Raw genomic sequence first — 17,890 nt, 5'->3', positions numbered from 1 at the left:
AGATAAGTTTGTCATGGGACTGAATTGTGAGTCAACACAAAAGAGACTGTTAACAGAGAAAGACCTTACTCTTACAAAGGCAATTGAGATAGCTTCAGTGATGGAAATGGCTGTGAAAGATACAGAGGAATTGAACCCCCAGAGCAGAAGGAAAGAGGTGAAGCAGGAAGTTTTCAGGACAGCAGTCAAACCAACTGCTGCAAACTGGAAATACAGACCCCCACCAAGCCGGGAGTCAGCTTGCTACCATTGTGGGAATACAGACCATGATCACAAAGTCTGCCGGTTTAAGGATCAGACCTGTCACAATTGCGCTAGGACCGGCCATCTGAAACGAGTTTGCCGTAGCAAGAAGGTGCGAGATAAACAACCTCTGAACCCCAAGACAAAGACATATATGGTGGGAAGATATACATCATCATCTGAGTCAGAGGATGAGGCTGTGCTCCACAGATTAGACATACATCATATGCATTCAGCACCCTCCGCAATGACTGTAGATGTAACCGTTGAGGGAAAGAAACTCAGGATGGATGTAGACACAGGAGCAGCAGTTTCAGTTATCACCCAGAAACAATGGAGACAACTTCAGACCCGAAAAACTGTCCGCCCAACACCAATCAAACTGCAGACATACTCAAAGCAGATACTCCACCCACTGGGTTACGCAAAAGTAAAAGTATTTACAAGGGTCAGACAAAGAGACTGCCATTATATATCCTAGAAAATGGGGGACCCCCTCTATTCGGGAGAGACTGGATTGCTCACTTTGGTATGCCAGACATCGCCATAAGTCCCTGTAACACTGTTACCATTCCATTAGGAGATAATGAGGGATGGGTGGTGTCCCTGAAGCAGCGGTTCCCAAAGATTTTTGATGACCAGTTGGGAAAAATAAAGCATGACTGTGTGAGACTCAAGCTGAAACCCAACGCTCAGCCTAAGTTCTTCAAAGCTCGGACAGTACCTTTTGCACTCCGAGCAGGTGTGGAAGCAGAACTAAGTCGGCTGGAGGAACAAGGTGTCATCTCAAAGGTAGAGCACAGTGAGTGGGCATCACCAGTTGTACCGGTAAAGAAATCGAATGGGGACTTGCGCATTTGTGGCGATTTCCGCATGGCACTGAACTCTCAACTGGAAATAGACCAGTATCCCCTACCCAGAGTAGATGACATTTTTGCCTCTCTTGCAGGAGGTCAAAAGTTCACCAAGCTTGATCTCAAACAAGCATATTTACAGTTTGAGGTCCATCCTTCTTCCCGCAAGTTTCTGACCATCAACACCCACAAGGGACTGTATCAATATAATCGGATGGTGTTTGGGGTAGCCTCTGCCCCAGCCATTTGGCAACGAAAAATGGACGAGATTTTGGCGGACATTCCTTTCACTCAGTGCCTGCTAGATGACATGCTCATTACAGGTCGGACCGACCAGGAACACAAGCAGAATGTGGAGCTTGTGTTGGCGAGACTCCAAGAACAGGGTCTGAAAGTGAACTTAGCAAAATGCCAATTCATGGTGCCTAAATTGGAGTTTTGTGGCCACCTTGTGGATGCAGAAGGTATACACACCACGGAAGCCAAGGTTGATGCTTTAGTCAAAGCTCCAGCCCCAACCAACGTCCAGCAGCTGCGATCATACCTTGGCTTGCTGAACTATTACCACAAATTCCTGCCAGATCTGGCACACACCTTGTTTCCGTTGAACAAGCTTTTGGAGAAACACTCCAGATGGGACTGGTCGGCTGCATGCCAACGTGCTTTTGAAGTTTCTAAGCGGAAGCTGTTGGCGTCACGCATGCTCGTGCACTATGACCTCCAGAAGCCTCTCACCTTGGCTTGTGATGCCTCACCCTATGGTCTGGGGGCGGTACTATCTCACATCTTACCAGATGGGTCAGAAAAACCAGTGGCATTTGCCTCCAGGTCTTTGACAAAAGCAGAAAGCAATTACTCACACATTGACAAAGAGGCTCTTGCGCTGATATGGGCAATTAAGAAGTTTCATCTTTACCTGTATGGTAGGGAATTCACCATACTGACGGACCATAAACCACTCCTTCAGATCTTTAGCCCTGACAAAGGCATCTCCCAGACTACTGCGGCCCGCCTCCAACGCTATGCCCTATTCTTGGGGGCATACAGCTACAAAATTCAGTATCGTGGTCATGATGCCAATGCTAATGCGGACGCTATGTCCCGACTGACAGGGAGGTCCATGGACTCTTCTCCACCGGTCAAGAGTTGTCGTTACACCAGCCTGTCCTTCTTGTCTTCTGGGGAGATAGCAGCCCATACAACCAAGGATACCTTTCTGAAAACCATACTCTCCTGGGTACGTTCCGGTTGGCCTGCAACTGTCACACAGGAGTATGAACCTTATTTCCGTAGGCGTATGGAATTAACTGTGGCTGGCAACTGTGTTTTATGGGGAGACCGAGTGATCATTCCACAGACCCTCCGGAGACACATTCTGGACTTGCTACATACTGGTCATCCCGGGAGCACACGTATGAAACAAAAGGCCAGAGGCTATGTGTGGTGGCCAAACCTAGACTCAGATATCACAACATATGTGAATGCTTGTGCTGGATGTGCACAAACGGCAAGAGACCCTCCTCGAGGGTGCGTCCAGCCCTGGACTTGGCCCACGGTTCCTTGGTTTCGCCTACACTTGGACTTTGCAGGCCCGATCAGAGGACACACCTTCTTGATCATAGTGGACGCCCATTCAAAGTGGCCTGAGGTCATTCCTGTTACTCAGCCAACGACTAAGGCAACGGTTTCCATACTGTTACATCTCGCTGCTACGTTTGGATACCCCAGAGAGATCGTCACAGACAACGGTGCACAATTCACCAGTCAGGAGTTTCAGCATTTCCTGACTGCCCACAACATCAAGCACAAGTTAACCGCACCTTACCACCCGGCTACAAATGGTCAAGCAGAGCGGTTTGTGCAGACTTTTAAACGCTACTTCAAAGCTACAGTGGCTGCAAGTAAACAACAGTCCCTGTGACCCCAGCAGCTGGACTCCTTCCTTTCTGCTTACAGAAACACACCACATGCAACCACTGGGAAAACTCCAGCAGAACTCCTTCTGGGGCGGCAGCCATGGACTGTTTTGGATATGCTCCGCCCTCAAACAGTCCAGGAACATGTACTACAGTCCCAAGACAAGATGGTCCAACACAATGAGCTCCCCCGATTCACAGCCCAACAAAAGGTATGGGCCCGATCTTATGGGGCTTCCAACACCCGTTGGCTTCCTGCTGTCATTGCAGAGACTTTGGGACCCAAGATGTACAAGGTCCGCCTGGAAGATGGTTCCATTTGCAGACGTCATGCGGACCAACTGCGTCCTCGTTCTCAACTGCCCGAATCCCTGATACCAGCTGAACCACCAGTGTCTCAAGGATCTGCTCCCAGCGAATCAGGATGCACAGAGACTGATGATTGTGGGGACTCTGAACTTTTGAACTCAGCTCCAACAGAGCCCTCCAGCTCTGGTCCGGAGGTCTGTTTACCCTCTGAGCTGGGGGATCCCTTCTTGGCCCCGCCGGTACCCATTCCGGCCAGCCCAGTATCCTCCGGTCCCGAATCGCTGGATGCCCGGCCTCAACGATACTGTCGCCCTCCTGACCGGTTTCAGTTGCAAGAGCGGTTACGAGACTTTCGACGGGGCCGACGGAAGTGATCCGATGACATATTAACCCCGCAACGGTTCCTGGAAGCTTGAAGTCCCATAATTCTCCTGTGTTTGGAGGACTGTTATTGGACAGCTATCAGTTAATGTTTTGTGCCTGTTATTGTTTTGTTGTGTTTTTGTTTTTTTTTGTTTTTGTTTTTTTTTAGGGATGGATGGAAGGTGTTATACCTGAAGGGTTTCACATGTACTGGCACTTTAAGGCTGGCTCCACCCAGCAGTGATGACAAGGGTCAAGGGGTATAGTAGCCATCTTAGAGAGACCACATGTAAGAAGCAGAGATATGTAATGTCCTGAGATGCATGTTGCAGTGTACAGGCTGTACTGAATAAACATCCATTGTTCCAGCCCAGAGTCTTGTGTCTCTCACAACACAGAGGATATAACAACCATCATTAGCCGGCATCCCTCCTCTTCCATTCCCTCCAGCTTCAGGTGCTGCATGGGGCTTGGGGGGATCCAGATGTGCCCCCCTGCCAGTCATATAAACCCCTATATCCCCCCACATCCCCAAACCATTGCCACTCTGAGTGGCATCTCTCCTTCCCCTCTCTCTGCCTGCAGCTTTTCCCTACACAGATCGCCATGATCCATCAGGCTGGAGATCGTGGTGGGGAGGAGGTGGTGTGGGTGGGTGTGAAGTTGGGGATTGTGGGGGCTTAGTAAACATGTGTTTACTAAACTCCCCCCTGTAGAAGAGAGGGCGCATGCAGCGATCACTACTGATCACTGCTATGTGCTCACTGACACTGACAGCTGATATATTGTAACTGGGGATGTTACAATGTATCAGACTGTAATTTTTTTTAATGAATAGATCCCTACAGATTTTTCATTTATTCAAGTAAAGTGATACAGAGAAAGGGGACCATCTTCAGTCCCTTTCACTGTCTCACAAAAATAGATATGGGGGTGTGTTTAAACCTCTGATATTTCACCAATAACCCCCCCCCCCCTGCAAATAAAAATCTAAAAGAAAAAAAATACTGCAAAAAATGTAAAACATAAAAAAACACAAAAATAGTAAGACCCCCTAGGTCAGCTGGCACTCACTTCTCCACGGTGATGGTGCCCCCTCCGCACTTATCCCTCCACGGATACCTCAGCTTCTCCTCCCAGCCAACCCGATCTGTCCTGATTGGCCAGGAGGAGAAGCCGGAAGAGGATAGCGAACATTAATTCTCTATTGTCACAAGTGGGTGGGTTCAGAGTGCAATGCTCTGCACCATGAGCCCAACGTTTTTAAAGCCAGTTAGAGCCTCAGGCTCTAATCATGTGGCTTGGAAAAAAAACTCATACAAATGCATGAGTCTGGCACCCTGCAGGGTGGAGGAGCCCCAGCTCCCCTAATGGACCAGCCACTCCTGGTAAGACCCCTTTCACACGGAGCAGACTCTGTCAAGCAGATCCTCCTGCTCAGCGGGGGTATCTGTCTGCTGATCCCCGCTGAGCAGGTGGATGACAGGTCAGTGTCCACTCCGCTGATGCAGAGCAGACACGGACACGGACACAGCTCACTATTCTCTATGGGACGGTCAGATGGAAAACGGACCTCCTGTCCATTTCCATCGGATGCCATCCGATCCGATCTGCTAAATGGATGGGACAATGGAATCCCCATCTGTCTATTTTTAGCAAACTGTATCAGGTCATTCAGAATACGGCCGCGCAACTGGTGACTGGGAAAAAAACATGGGAATCAATCTAAAATCTGATCCCTTGTCCTGGGGAGTTCTTCAGAACAGACAGGTAGGCTGGTAGTCAAGCAGGCAGATGGGCTGGTAGTCAAGCAGCTGGGTGGGCTGGTAGGATCTGCAAGCAGCAGAACTGGGCAAAGTTCTACAGAGGAAACAAGCTACTTCTGCATACAGTTTGCCGCTTTGTGCTAATTCATTAGAAGGGACTGAGAGCCCCTTGTCACTGATTCATAGAGACTGTGTTTATTCCAGAGGGAGTACAGTTCAGGATCTTAATTTGTGTACATAAAGAAGGAAGTTTGTCCTCATCTATTGTTTATTCAAGTCAAGTTGGTCATCCCATATCCCTATACCCTATCCACGTTGTTTTCCCCAATAAAAGGACTTTTTTTATATTGACCTTCAGTGTTCAGCTGCTTTTGGTAGGATTGTTTTTTGCGCTGTCTGATTTTCTTTATTAATAAAACAACAACAACAAACCCGTAGACTGATCTCTTGTATCTAGATGCAAGTTTAGAAATGCTGTACATATTGAATGACAAAAAGAGTTTCATGAGTTCTTGTAATTTCAAAGTTCATAATCAGATTTATTTGTACTTTCTTTCTTCTATATACATATTATTTTCTTTGAAAAACCTTTAGTATAACACCTACATGGTCAAAGTATCAAATCACACAAAAAAACACCACATGTAAAAATCAAAAGGTTGATGTTCTTTTGGTGCTGTTAACGCTTCTAAAGAACAAAAGTAATCTTTAAAAGTTCTGATCAGCAGATAACTAAACAGATTGAATTTAGCAGAAAATGAGCTAGTTCAGCTTAGGTGTCCAGCTTACGAACATTGCTAACAGAGCCCGTTGTGAAGTGCATACTGTCAATTTATCATTCCTATCAGCGGGATATCTCAATTTGCATTATTGTATGTGCATTTCGAGGCCCATGAAAAGTAAAATCTATCGTTATTTAAAAAAAAAAAAAACATAGTTTGTTCTTCAGAAAGAAAAAAAAAATGTGTTTACTTTGATTGCTGTGTGTCTGCTTTTTTAAAGGCCATGTTTAACTTTAAGCATGTTATACATTATACCCATATTTAGTTTGTAACATTAAACATGCTCGAGCACCCCACAATCCCCCCACCTCATTAACATAGGTGTCTGTTTCTCCCCCCCACAGCGACATGCCAGTGTGGGGCTTCGCTTGGGCACTCCCATGTCATCCAGTCACAGCAATCTGTGAATGAATAAACTACAAGTCCCATCTTCCACTGTGGTAGTGGTCTCAATGGACAGCGAAGGCACTAATGAGTGCCCTTGTAGTTAATTAAGCCATGCAGCTTTCAAACAGAAAGCTAGTACTGAGGTATGGGCAAAAAGCTGTAAAACGTGTCTGCAGGAGCCTGACATTGACAATCCACTGATCATAGGTGCAATGCTATGCAGTCTCCTTGGGAAAAAATAATTAATGCACATTTTCTCTGCAAAAATATGTGCATTTAGTATATTTCTGCAGACTTGAACTTAGCCTTTAACATTATAATGATTGTGCTAAATGGATATAAGTAGTAAACAGAATGCTTTATAAATATGAGAAACACATTTAAAAGATACTTCTGTAGATGTTGTGCTATACTATAATAGAGGATAACATAAACCTCTAGAAGGTAGGACTGTTTCACCCCCTTCCAATCTAGCCCATTTTTCAGTTTTCAGCACTGTCATACTTTGAATGACTATTACTCAGACATACAACACTGTACCCAAATGAATTATATCAATTTTGACACAGCTTTCTTTTGACGGTACCTAATCACCTCAGTTTACTTTTTTCAAAGGATTTTTTTTTTGAAAAAACAAAAATTCTGTTGTAATTTTTTTATTCTAAATTTCTTTGGTGAAAGAAACATAAATCAGTGTATATTATTTAGTCTGTGTGAAAGTTATAGAGTCTACAAACTATTGTATATATATTTAAAAACTGATCAATCCTGATTTACTGACTCATTTCTTGAGGCCCTAAGATGGCTAAACAGTACAAATATCACAAAAATAAACTCTGTTTTGGAAAGTAGACAGTCTAAGGTATTTAGTAAGAGGCATTGTTAGAAAATTAAGTAATTAAATAAAACGTGTTTACAATTACACCCCAAAACACATTCTACTACTTCTCTTAGGTACAGGGATACCACATGTGTGAGACTTTTTCACAGCCTAGATGCATAGAGGGGCCCAAAATCCAAGGAACACGTTTGGACTTTCAAGGAGCATACATTACATATCTAATTTCTGGACTACCTATTATATTTCCTGAGTCTCTCAAGTGCTAGGACATTAGAAACACCAAAAATTACCAAAGTTTGGAAATCTAACACCCCAAGGTATTTTCTGAAAGTCATAATTAGTCTTTTGTAAATGTATTTTTTTTGCCCCAAATTTTTGGAAAACAATATTATAAAAACTAAAATGTTTTTTTTTTTTAAAGTTGTCAAATATTAAGATATGTATAACGCACAGCATAGGCATACTTTACAATGATATCTTGTGTATCACACAAATCAACCAGTGTACTGTAATGGCTGCCTCTGTATGAGAGGTCAGGGAATATAGCTTAGTGTGGCATCACCTATAGCAGTCCCCTAGCCTACTGGTATGTAGCTGCCCCCAGGAATGCCATGAACAAAAGAGTTCTTGTAGTTCCAGGAGCGTGGTTGTCCACAAGGGATGACAGGGACTGGTATCTCGCAGGAACATAGTCAGTGGGACATGCAGATGGGTCAGTTCAGGCTTTAGGCTAAAACATGGTCAGAAAACAAACAAAAGATTGGACCAGGCAGCAGGCAAAACAGTTGTCAATTTGTAGTCAAATGCAAACAATCAGGAGCACTGTTTACACTCATTTGGCAACACAGGGGACTAATGCAGCAGTAATCAAGAGCACTGTTGCTGTCTTACACTGGTTTGGTGACACTGGGATTGGCGTGTCAGTGATCAGAGACACTGTTGGTGTCTTACACTGGTCTGGTGACACTGAGATGTGTGTAGTGATAATCAGGAATGCTGTTGTTGGCATAGACTGGTCTGGTGATTAGAGGTGGGCCAAACCACCCCGGTTTGGTTCTCACCAGAAATCCCAAATATAGAAAAAGTTTGGACCCGAACTCTGAACCCCATTGAAGTCTATGGGACCCTAATTTGAAAAATCAAAGTCCCTATTTTAAAGGCTTATATGCAAGTTATTGGCCATAAAAAGGGTATGGGGCATGGCTACTGCCATGAGGGACATGTACCAATAAAAAAAAGCCAATTTTCAGTTTTCAGCGCTGTTGCTGTTTAAATGACAATTGCACGGTCATGCTATACTGTATCATTTTGTTCTCACAAACAGAGCTTTCTTTTGGTGGTATCTGTGAAACTCTCCCTCTCCCCTATCTGTGACAACCAATGCTGCCTATCAGTGCCAACCAATGCTGCCAATCATTGCCAACCAATGCTGCCTATAAGTGCCAACCAGTACTGCCTATCAGTGCCAGTGTTGCTTATCAGTGCCAACCTGTTCTGCTTATCAGTGCCAACCAGTGTTGCCTATCCATGCCAAACAATGATGCCTATCCGTGCCAACCAATGCTGCCTATCCTTGCCAGTGCTGCTTATCAGTGCCAACCAGTGCTGCCTATCAGTGCCAACCAGTGCTGCCTATCAGTACCAACCAATGCTGCCTATCAGTGCCAGTGTTGCTTTTCAGTGCCAACCAATGCTGCCTATCACTGCCAGTGCTGCTTATCAGTGCCCATCAGTGCTGCCCATCAGTGCCCATCAGGGCTGCCCATCAGTGCTGCCAATCAGTGCTGACTATCAGTGTCCATCAGTGCTGCCTATCAGTGCCCATCAGTGCTGCCAATCAGTGCAACCAATCAGAGCCCATATCAGTGCCGCCAATCAGTGCTGCCTATCAGTGCCACCTATCAGTGCACATCAGTGCTACCAATTAGTGTCCATCAACGCTGCCAATCATTGCTGCCAATCAGTGCAGCCTATTAGTGCCCATCAATGCTGCCTATCAGTGCCCACCAGTGCTGCCTTAGCAGGGATGGTGGAAACCCCTCTACAGATAATTGCAATACAAATTACCTACAAGTGCAACAACTTTTTAGTTGGGAGGTTCACACCATTATAGCACTTTGGATTTTTTTATTGTTACACTTAACTGTATATGTTTTAGTCACTGTTATAATGTGAATTATTGCACTTGAAGTTAATTTTCCACCACCCCTGCTAAGTCCTTGTCTTTATGGACCTTGCTTTGTGCACTGGTGCGCAGTCATGTTGGAACAGGAAATGGCCATCACCAAACTCTTCCCACAAAGTTAGGAACATGAAATTGTCCAAAATGTCTTGGTATGCTGACACCTTAAGAGTTACCTTCACTGGAACTAAGGGGCCAAGCCCAACCCCTGGAAAACAACCTCACACAATATTATTTGGACCAGTGCACAAAGCAAGGTCCATAAAGACATGGGTGAGCGACTGGAGGAACTTGACTGACCTGCACAGAGTCCTGACCTCAACCTGATAGAACACCGTTGGGATGAATTTGAGTGGAGACTGCAAGCCGGGCCTTCTCATCCAACATCAGTGCCTGACCTGACAAATGCACTTCTGGATGATTGGTCAAACATTCCCATAGACACACTCCTAAACCTTGTGGACAGCCTTCCCAGAATAGTTGAAGCTGTTATAGCTGGAAAGGGTGGGCCAACTCAATATTGAACCCTATGTACTAAGACTCGGGATGGCATTAAAGTTCATGTGTGTGTAAAGGCAGGTGTCCCAATACTTTTGACTATATATATATATATATATATATATATATATATATATGTATATATATATATGTGTGTGTATATATATATATATATATATATATATATATATATATATGTGTGCTTGAGATTTCGGGTTCACACCCTAATGCGATAGGCTGCGCACGCCTATGCTGGTGGTCAACAGTGGTGGCCATCTCTGGTGATCCTGCTGGCATCCATGGTGGTCCTGGGCAGGCATCCGCGGGGGGGTTTGTGCTGATGAATATTCAGCGCAGACCCCCCTGTCAGAGGAGCACCCGATCAGCTATCCTCTACTCGTGTCTGTCAGACGCGAGTAAGAAAAAGCCGATGAACGTCTCTTCCTGTTTACATTGTGATCAGCCGTGATTGGACACAGCTGATCACATGGTAAAGAGTCACAGTCAGAGACTCTTTACCTAGATCGAAGTTGCAGTGTGTCAAAATGACACGCCGCAACAATGATTGCAGCAATGTCTGCCCCTGGGGGCGCACGGAGGCTTGTTATCCTGATCATGTCATATGACGTCTGGTCAGGATAACACAACCACTTTGCCGCCGTCATATTACTATATGGTGGGCGGTAAGTGGCTAAAGGAGCAGTGATTTTAATGATGCTTAAAGTGAAACAATTTAAATATAGTGCCTGGGGGTCCCCTTAGTCTGCCTGTAAAATATCACGTCTGTACCATGTATAGAACCTGTTGCAGCAAAACTTTTTATAAAATATTTATAAAGAAAAAAAAGACATTTAAATTGCTGGTAATACTGGTGCATGCTGGGTCGGTGATGTTACAAGAATGCAAAATGAAGGAAAAACATTCTGGACAGCCGCACTCCAAAAATAAATTGCTTTTATTTTAAAATAAAAAAAACACACAAAAAGCATGCCACAGCAGACGGGGTAAAAAGCTGATGCGTTTCACACCAAACTTTAGTGCTTATTCAATAGCTCTGTCCCTTACCTATATAAGAAGTGTCAAACAGAAGAGCCTACATTAGGTGGTTAGCCTTCAAGGCAGGTGGAGTTTTTTTTGGGGTCCAGCGGTTTAAATTACTGGCAATACAATGCCATTTCTATCAATAATAAAATGTGAAAAAAAAACATGTGGGGTCTCCCCCAATCCATACCAAACCCTTAGCTGAGCATGCAGACCGACAGGTCAGGAAAGGGGGGACAAGTGAGCGCCCTGCTCCTGAACCATACCAGGCTACATGCCCTCAACATGGGGAGTGCTTTCCTCCTTATCTATTTAAGAACTGTCACCAGACGAATCAGGCATTCAGTGGTCACCCTTCCTCGTGGGTGGAGCATTTTGTCTTTTTTTTTATTTATCCGGGTCCGACGGTGGCAGCGAGCATCATGATAGATTTACATAGGGGGGAAATTGTTTTTTTATTTTTTTAAAAATGCATTGTCAAAAACTGTAGAAAAGTGGTAAATCCACGCTTAGGTAAAGGAAGGACAGAGGTTGCAGCCCCCTAAAAACTCCCTAGGGAGATTAAAGTATGAAAAGCAAAGAGAGGTAATGGCGCTACCTCCCTCTATGAAGACCAGAGGGTCTAAGTGAAGACAGGCTGTATCTGTAAACCAGTAGATACTGCTAAAATTGTTGAGTGCAAAAATCTATAATGCAGTGGAGCCTACTAATAATACTAATCAGTGTGATCAGATATACCATAAGGTAGACTCTGTGTGTGTGTCCCACACCAAAAAGTGCTAATATACCATAAGAAAAAGCAAAAAACATGTATAAATGTACACTGTGATACAAAAAAAAGTTCAAGGATATATAAAATATATATAATAAATATATTATATATATATATATATATATATATATATATATATATATATATATATATATATATATATATATATATATAATTTATAGTAAATTTGTCCAACATAAAGTGCTTCAATCAACTTGCAATAAAGTGTCCAGTGCAAATAATGGTGTGTATATATATATATATATATATATATATATATATATATATATATATATATATATATATATGTGTCACCAGTTCATCACACCTAATTTTGGTGTGACTAACAACTATATTGTATAAATTCAAATTGTAATTATTGTCCAATGGGTAAGACACATCCATGAAAGCAGTTGACCAATGAATCTTCAAATAGTTCCAGGTGACAATAGTGCTCTCAGCAAATAAATAATGACTTCAGTGATCTCCTCGGCAGATAAATAGTGACTTCAGTGATCCCCTCACGTGTCCCTGCTTACCAGATCCTATAACCCCTGCAGGGATAACAGGCACATCAGATCTAATTCCGGAGCAGGGGATCCTTGCATCCAGGAGGGGGGGGGGGGGCGGTCACTCATAAACTCATACGATTAGCCAAGAAATAATACAAGTCTTGCTGAGCACTGGAGAGGAACGTCCACTTGCCATCTGCCACTGTCAGACATCTGTACCACTTGCTTTTAAAGACAAGGAAATGTAAATTCAATAACTGGGTTTGCCTCTTCCAACAGAGCACAACCACACTTAACACTAAGGCCATGTTCACATATGTGTGGCTGCGATTTGCAGTCCTGGTGTGTTCCAGTTGCAGGTGCAATTCAGGTGCAAATTTTTGCCTGAATTTGCACTTGAACCGGACCCAAAAATGGTTTAAAATGCATCCAACAAACACATATTTGAACCCAGACTAAGGGGATCTGTTATTAAAGCCATCGTAATTACTAATGTTGCCATTATAAACAATACATACTCACATCCAATATATGTGGTTATTACCTAATCAGTGAGTCAGGTGTGAGGAGGAGGAAGCAATTCACAAAAGAATTTAAAAAACATTTAAAGAACAAATGGATCCTAGGTAGTTGGGATAATTTTCATATCTGAGATGTAATGGTAATGGATCAAGCGTCATATTGTTTTATTAAGATCTATTGTCCTGTGATAGAAAATTGTGGTCCATTTAAATTCTTTGCTTTGCATACTGGAACTCTTCATTCTATCTTGATGGACTATTTTAAGTGCCTTCATACATACATTCAAGTATAGTTGGGACCTCCTAACATAATAGCCCTGCAACTTCGGATGGGTGGACAGTAGGTTAAATACAGTGGGGTAGATCCACAAAGAAATTACGCTGGCGTATCTACTGATACGCTGGCGTAATTTCAAAATTCCTGCGTCGTATCTTTGTTTTGAATCCTCAAAACAAGATACGACGGCAACTCGGCTAGATCCGACAGTCTTCGTACACCGTCGGATCTAAGATGCAATTTTTTGGCATCCGCTAGGTGGCGTTCCCGTCGTAATCCGCGTCGAGTATGCAAATTACGTCATTTCCGTTCGGCTTTTTCCGGCGTATAGTTAAAGCTGCTATATGGTGGCGTACTCAATGTTAAGTATGGCCGTCGTTCCCGCGTATAATTTAAAAATGTTTACGTTGTTTGCGTAAATCGTCCGTGAATGGGGCTGGACGCCATTTACATTCACGTCGAAACCAATGACTTCCTTGCGACGTCATTTGGAACAATGCACCCTGGGAGTTTTTACGGACGGCGCATGCGCAGTTCGTTCGGCGCGGGGACGCGCTTCATTTAAATGAAACACGCCCCCTACCCGCCGAATTTGAATTCCACGCCCTTACACCGCGAGAGATACGCTACGCTGCCGTAACTTATGGCGCGGATTCGTTGAGGATTCAAACCAACTCAAAGTAAGTTACAGCGCCGTAGCGTATCTTAGATATGCTGCGCCCAGCGCAGATGTATGTGGATATGCCCCAATATATATATATATATATATATATATATATATATATATATATATATATATATATGGGTAAGGTAGTCCCACCTGTGGAATGACATGTCAACCTATCAGTCACCCATTTATTGGGTAGAATTATTGGGCCAAATTCTCAAAAAGCTGTGCAAATTTAGTATTATCTAACTTATGTCATTTAAGTTACGGCGCCCTAAGTTGGTGTCGTAAGTGCCGTATCCACAGCGCATTTGCGCACAAAATTGCGCCATCCTTAACCTAAGTTCCAATGCGTAAGGCGTGGTTATGGCAAGTGGGAATGAAGTGGGCGTGCTTCATTGTAATGAGCCGTGACCCCATGCAAATGAAGGGTCGGCCGTACTGCGCATGCGCGCACGAATCTGGACCTCACTGGGCATGTGCAGAACTTTGCTCATCGCAATCAGTGAGATAGGTAAAAGGCCAAGCGTACTTAGTTTGAGGATCGCCCTGTGTCTAAATAGCCCCAGTCAAACACACTTCTATTCCCTTCCCTTCCTAAAGCAAGTTGCTTCTGCTTTGAACGTTTGTCAGTGTTTGTTGGTAAGATTTGTTTGTGAGAAAAGTTGTTGAGGAGTTGGAGAGTATAGTTGGTGTTTGTTTTTGATAATTTGTTATTTGTTTTGATTGTTTGCCTGTTTGTTTTTGATAAGTGTTTCTTTTTTGGTGTGTGATTGTTTTTTGTTTCCCTTTTTTGCCTGTTTGTTTTTAAATTTATAGTAGCTGTCTGTTTTTTTTTTTGCTTGTTTTTCTTTTCTTTGTTGTGTGTGTGTATTGTTGATTTTTTTTTTGGGTGAGTTCCCTGTTGCTGGGTGTTGTCTGTCATGGCCCCCAAGTGCAGGAAGCTAAATTTTACAGTGGCAGAGAAGCATATTCTTGCTCAGGGCGTCATAAAATATGGGCGATTTCTCCATGACCCTGAGAGCCACAACACCACCCCGGCCAGGAGGAAGGAGATCCTTAAAAAGATCACCGATCGGATCAATGCGGCGGGGGGGGGGGAGACCAGGACCATCGCTGAAGTTAAAAAAAAAAATGATTTGAAGAGCGTGTCCCGGAACAAGCTGGCAACGCTGCATGCCCATACCAGGGGCACTGGAGGAGGGGGACCCTGCCCAGTCAGGATGAGTGAGGAGGAATGGGCAGTGGCCCAGTGTTTCCACCCACAGCAGGTGGTGGGCCTGCCTGGCTTTGACTCTGATCCTCTTATGAGGACAGGTAATTTTTTTTAATTTTCTATCTGGTGATTAGCATGTGTTGGTGGGGGAAGGGAAGATGTGCCAAGTGTGTGGATCCACCAACCTGTGATTGTTTTGTGTCCTCCCCAAATGGCCAGGAGGTTGCAGCCCCATCAGACCAGGAGGTTGCTGGGTCATCAGCCCAGGAGGTGGCAGCCCCATCAGGTCAGGAGGTGGCAGCCCCATCAGGTCAGGAGGTGGCAGCCCCATCAGGGCAGGAGGTGGCAGCCCCATCAGGGCAGGAGGTTGCTGGCCCATCAGGGCAGGAGGTTGCTGGCCCATCAGTGCAGGCTGCTGCACCACCCCCAAGACAGGCTGATGCAGAGTCCCAAGAAGGGCAGGATTCGCCATGGGAGGGGAGTGCCCACAACTCCCCTAATTTGGATGTTGAGTGGGAGGAGGATGAGGGGGAGGAAGATGAGAATATTGATATTGGCCAGCAAATCCTGATGGGCCAAGATATGACCTTTGAGTCATCCCCTGAGGGAACCCCAGAGGCGCACAGCAGTCAGGCCACCATCATGGGTGGCCCCTCCCAACCCTCCTCCAACATGCAGCAGCACCCATGGGTCACTCCAACCCCTCCTCCAAGGCCACAAGCCTCAGGGGCAAGTAGGAGGCCGACCCCGGAAACCAGGGGGGAGTTTGTGCGTCTGCCGGTCAGTCTGTTGAGGGACAATGCCCGGCAGACCCGCAGTCTGGCTGAACTAAAAAAATCTATGAGCAAGGTGGAGCACAGCCTGGGTTTAATGAGGGAGTCACTGGGTGACGTGGCCACCAACTCAGTGGGGGTCATCACGTGTTTGTGGGACCTGAAAAACGCAACAACAGGCGTGGCCCAGGAGGTGACTGCCCTCACCCAGGCTGTGCAGGCCAATACCCGGGCTGTGCAGGCCAATACCCGGGCTGGCCAGGCTAATACGGCTGACATTACTGCCTGTCTGACAAGGATAGCCGTGGCCTTGGAGGGCAGGCCAGCAGGAGGACAGACACCAGGGGAGGCTCCTTCTTCCCCTGCACAGACCCCCCCATGAAAATACTCCCTCCCCTGCACAGACCCCCCCCCATGAAAATACTCCCTCCCCTGCACAGACCCCCCCCATGAAAATACTCCCTCCCCTGCACAGACCCCCCCCGTGAAGATCCCCCAGTCGGCCGTGCCCGTGCCCGTGCCCATGGCCGTGCCCGTGCCCATGCCCATGGTCAGCCCAGAAGGAGCACTTGGCAACATCATTAAGTTGCAGGGGTACTTTTTTTTTTTTTTTTTTTATAATGTACTTATGATTTGGTTTATGTGTGTGAATGATGTGTGAATGTGGGGGGGGTGGCATTCCTGAAAACATAAGGGTGTCACCCTCAGTTTTGGTGGAGTAGGGATCCCCAGGACCAGGGAGAAGTCATCCCAGGTTCCTGAATGGTGTATGAATGCACAGTGACATAATTGGAGCCGTGGCGGGGCGTTACTGCTCCCAAGTACCAAAGGGGGGGGGGGGGTACTTGGATCTAATCCAATTCGATGTGCATGTGATGTGTCTGTGCTAGGGACCACAGTGACGTGCATTCATGCATTCTCATTGTGAGATAATTAATGTGCGTTTTGTATCAAAAAAGACATTCTCATTGACATATAAGTAATGTGCATTTTATATGCAAAGAAAATGTTTAAAGGTCACATAATCTCTGTGATTTTTTCTTGGCAAAGCAAAAAAATAAAGATAATTAGGGTCCATTTACTGGGCAAAGATGCCTTCAGCCAGTTGTCTCCTTATTGCCTGGCCCTCAGCAGACCGGGTAGAGGTGGTTGGGGGGGGGATTGCCTGGGTGGGGGGTTAGGTCAGGACATATCTCAACATGCAGGCCCCTTCTCAGAGCAAAATTATGGAGGATGCAACATGCCCCAATAATTTGACAGACAAAGTCTGGGGAATACAAGAGTGTACCCCCAGTCTTGTCAAGGCATCTGAATCTCGACTTGAGAAGGCCAAATGTCCGCTCTACTATTGACCGGGTCTGGATGTGCACCTCATTGAATTTGCGTTCTCCGGGTGTTTGGGGGTTCCTAAAGGGTGTCATCAGGTGGGGTCCCAACGCATATCCAGAGTCACCTGTAAGGGAAAAGACAGGAGGATATTAGTCATGCATGTGCCCCTTGTGATGTCTGCATCATGGGGGGGGCATACCTGACACCAATGTCACTCACCAATCAGCCAGCTGTCTCCATACACATTCTGCTCCAAGTCTTGGTAGATCTTGGTCTGCCGTAGAATGAAGCTGTCGTGGCACGACCCTGGAAACTTGGCACAAACGTGCCAGATGAGGCCATGGGCATCTACAATCATCTGGACGTTGATGGAATGCCACCCTTTTCTGTTTCTGAACAGGTGTTCAGTTTCATGGGGGGGCTGTAGTGCCACATGGGTGCAGTCTATCGCCCCGATGGTCCTTGGGAAGCCAGCAATGCTGTAGAAGTCAGTCATGGCTTGCAGACGCTGCTCCTCCTGGGTGGGCTTCACAAATTGATTGGTCATGCGCCGCAGTATGGCAGGGACCACCTAATGGACACATCGGCTCATTGTCGACTGCACCATCCCAGCCAGACCTCCAGATGCACGCTGGAATGAG

The 17,890-nt window shown here is 45.4% G+C and overlaps 1 protein-coding gene across 1 annotated transcript; it reads left to right on the top strand.

Annotated features, from left to right (window-relative positions):
• Positions 1 to 918: 918 nt before the first annotated feature.
• LOC120928356 (uncharacterized protein K02A2.6-like) lies at positions 919 to 2,967 on the top strand (the record flags this gene model as incomplete). Its single annotated transcript, XM_040339454.1, has 2 exons — positions 919 to 2,157; positions 2,476 to 2,967. Coding segments are annotated over 2 exons (1,731 nt in total), but the record flags the coding sequence as incomplete, so codon positions are not given.
• Between the last annotated feature and the right edge of the window lie 14,923 nt (positions 2,968 to 17,890).

This window comes from Rana temporaria, chromosome 2 (assembly GCF_905171775.1).
Source record: "Rana temporaria chromosome 2, aRanTem1.1, whole genome shotgun sequence".
NCBI lineage: Eukaryota > Metazoa > Chordata > Amphibia > Anura > Ranidae > Rana > Rana temporaria.
Note: the sequence above shows the minus strand (reverse complement) of the source record. Positions and strands in the feature narration are given on the sequence as shown.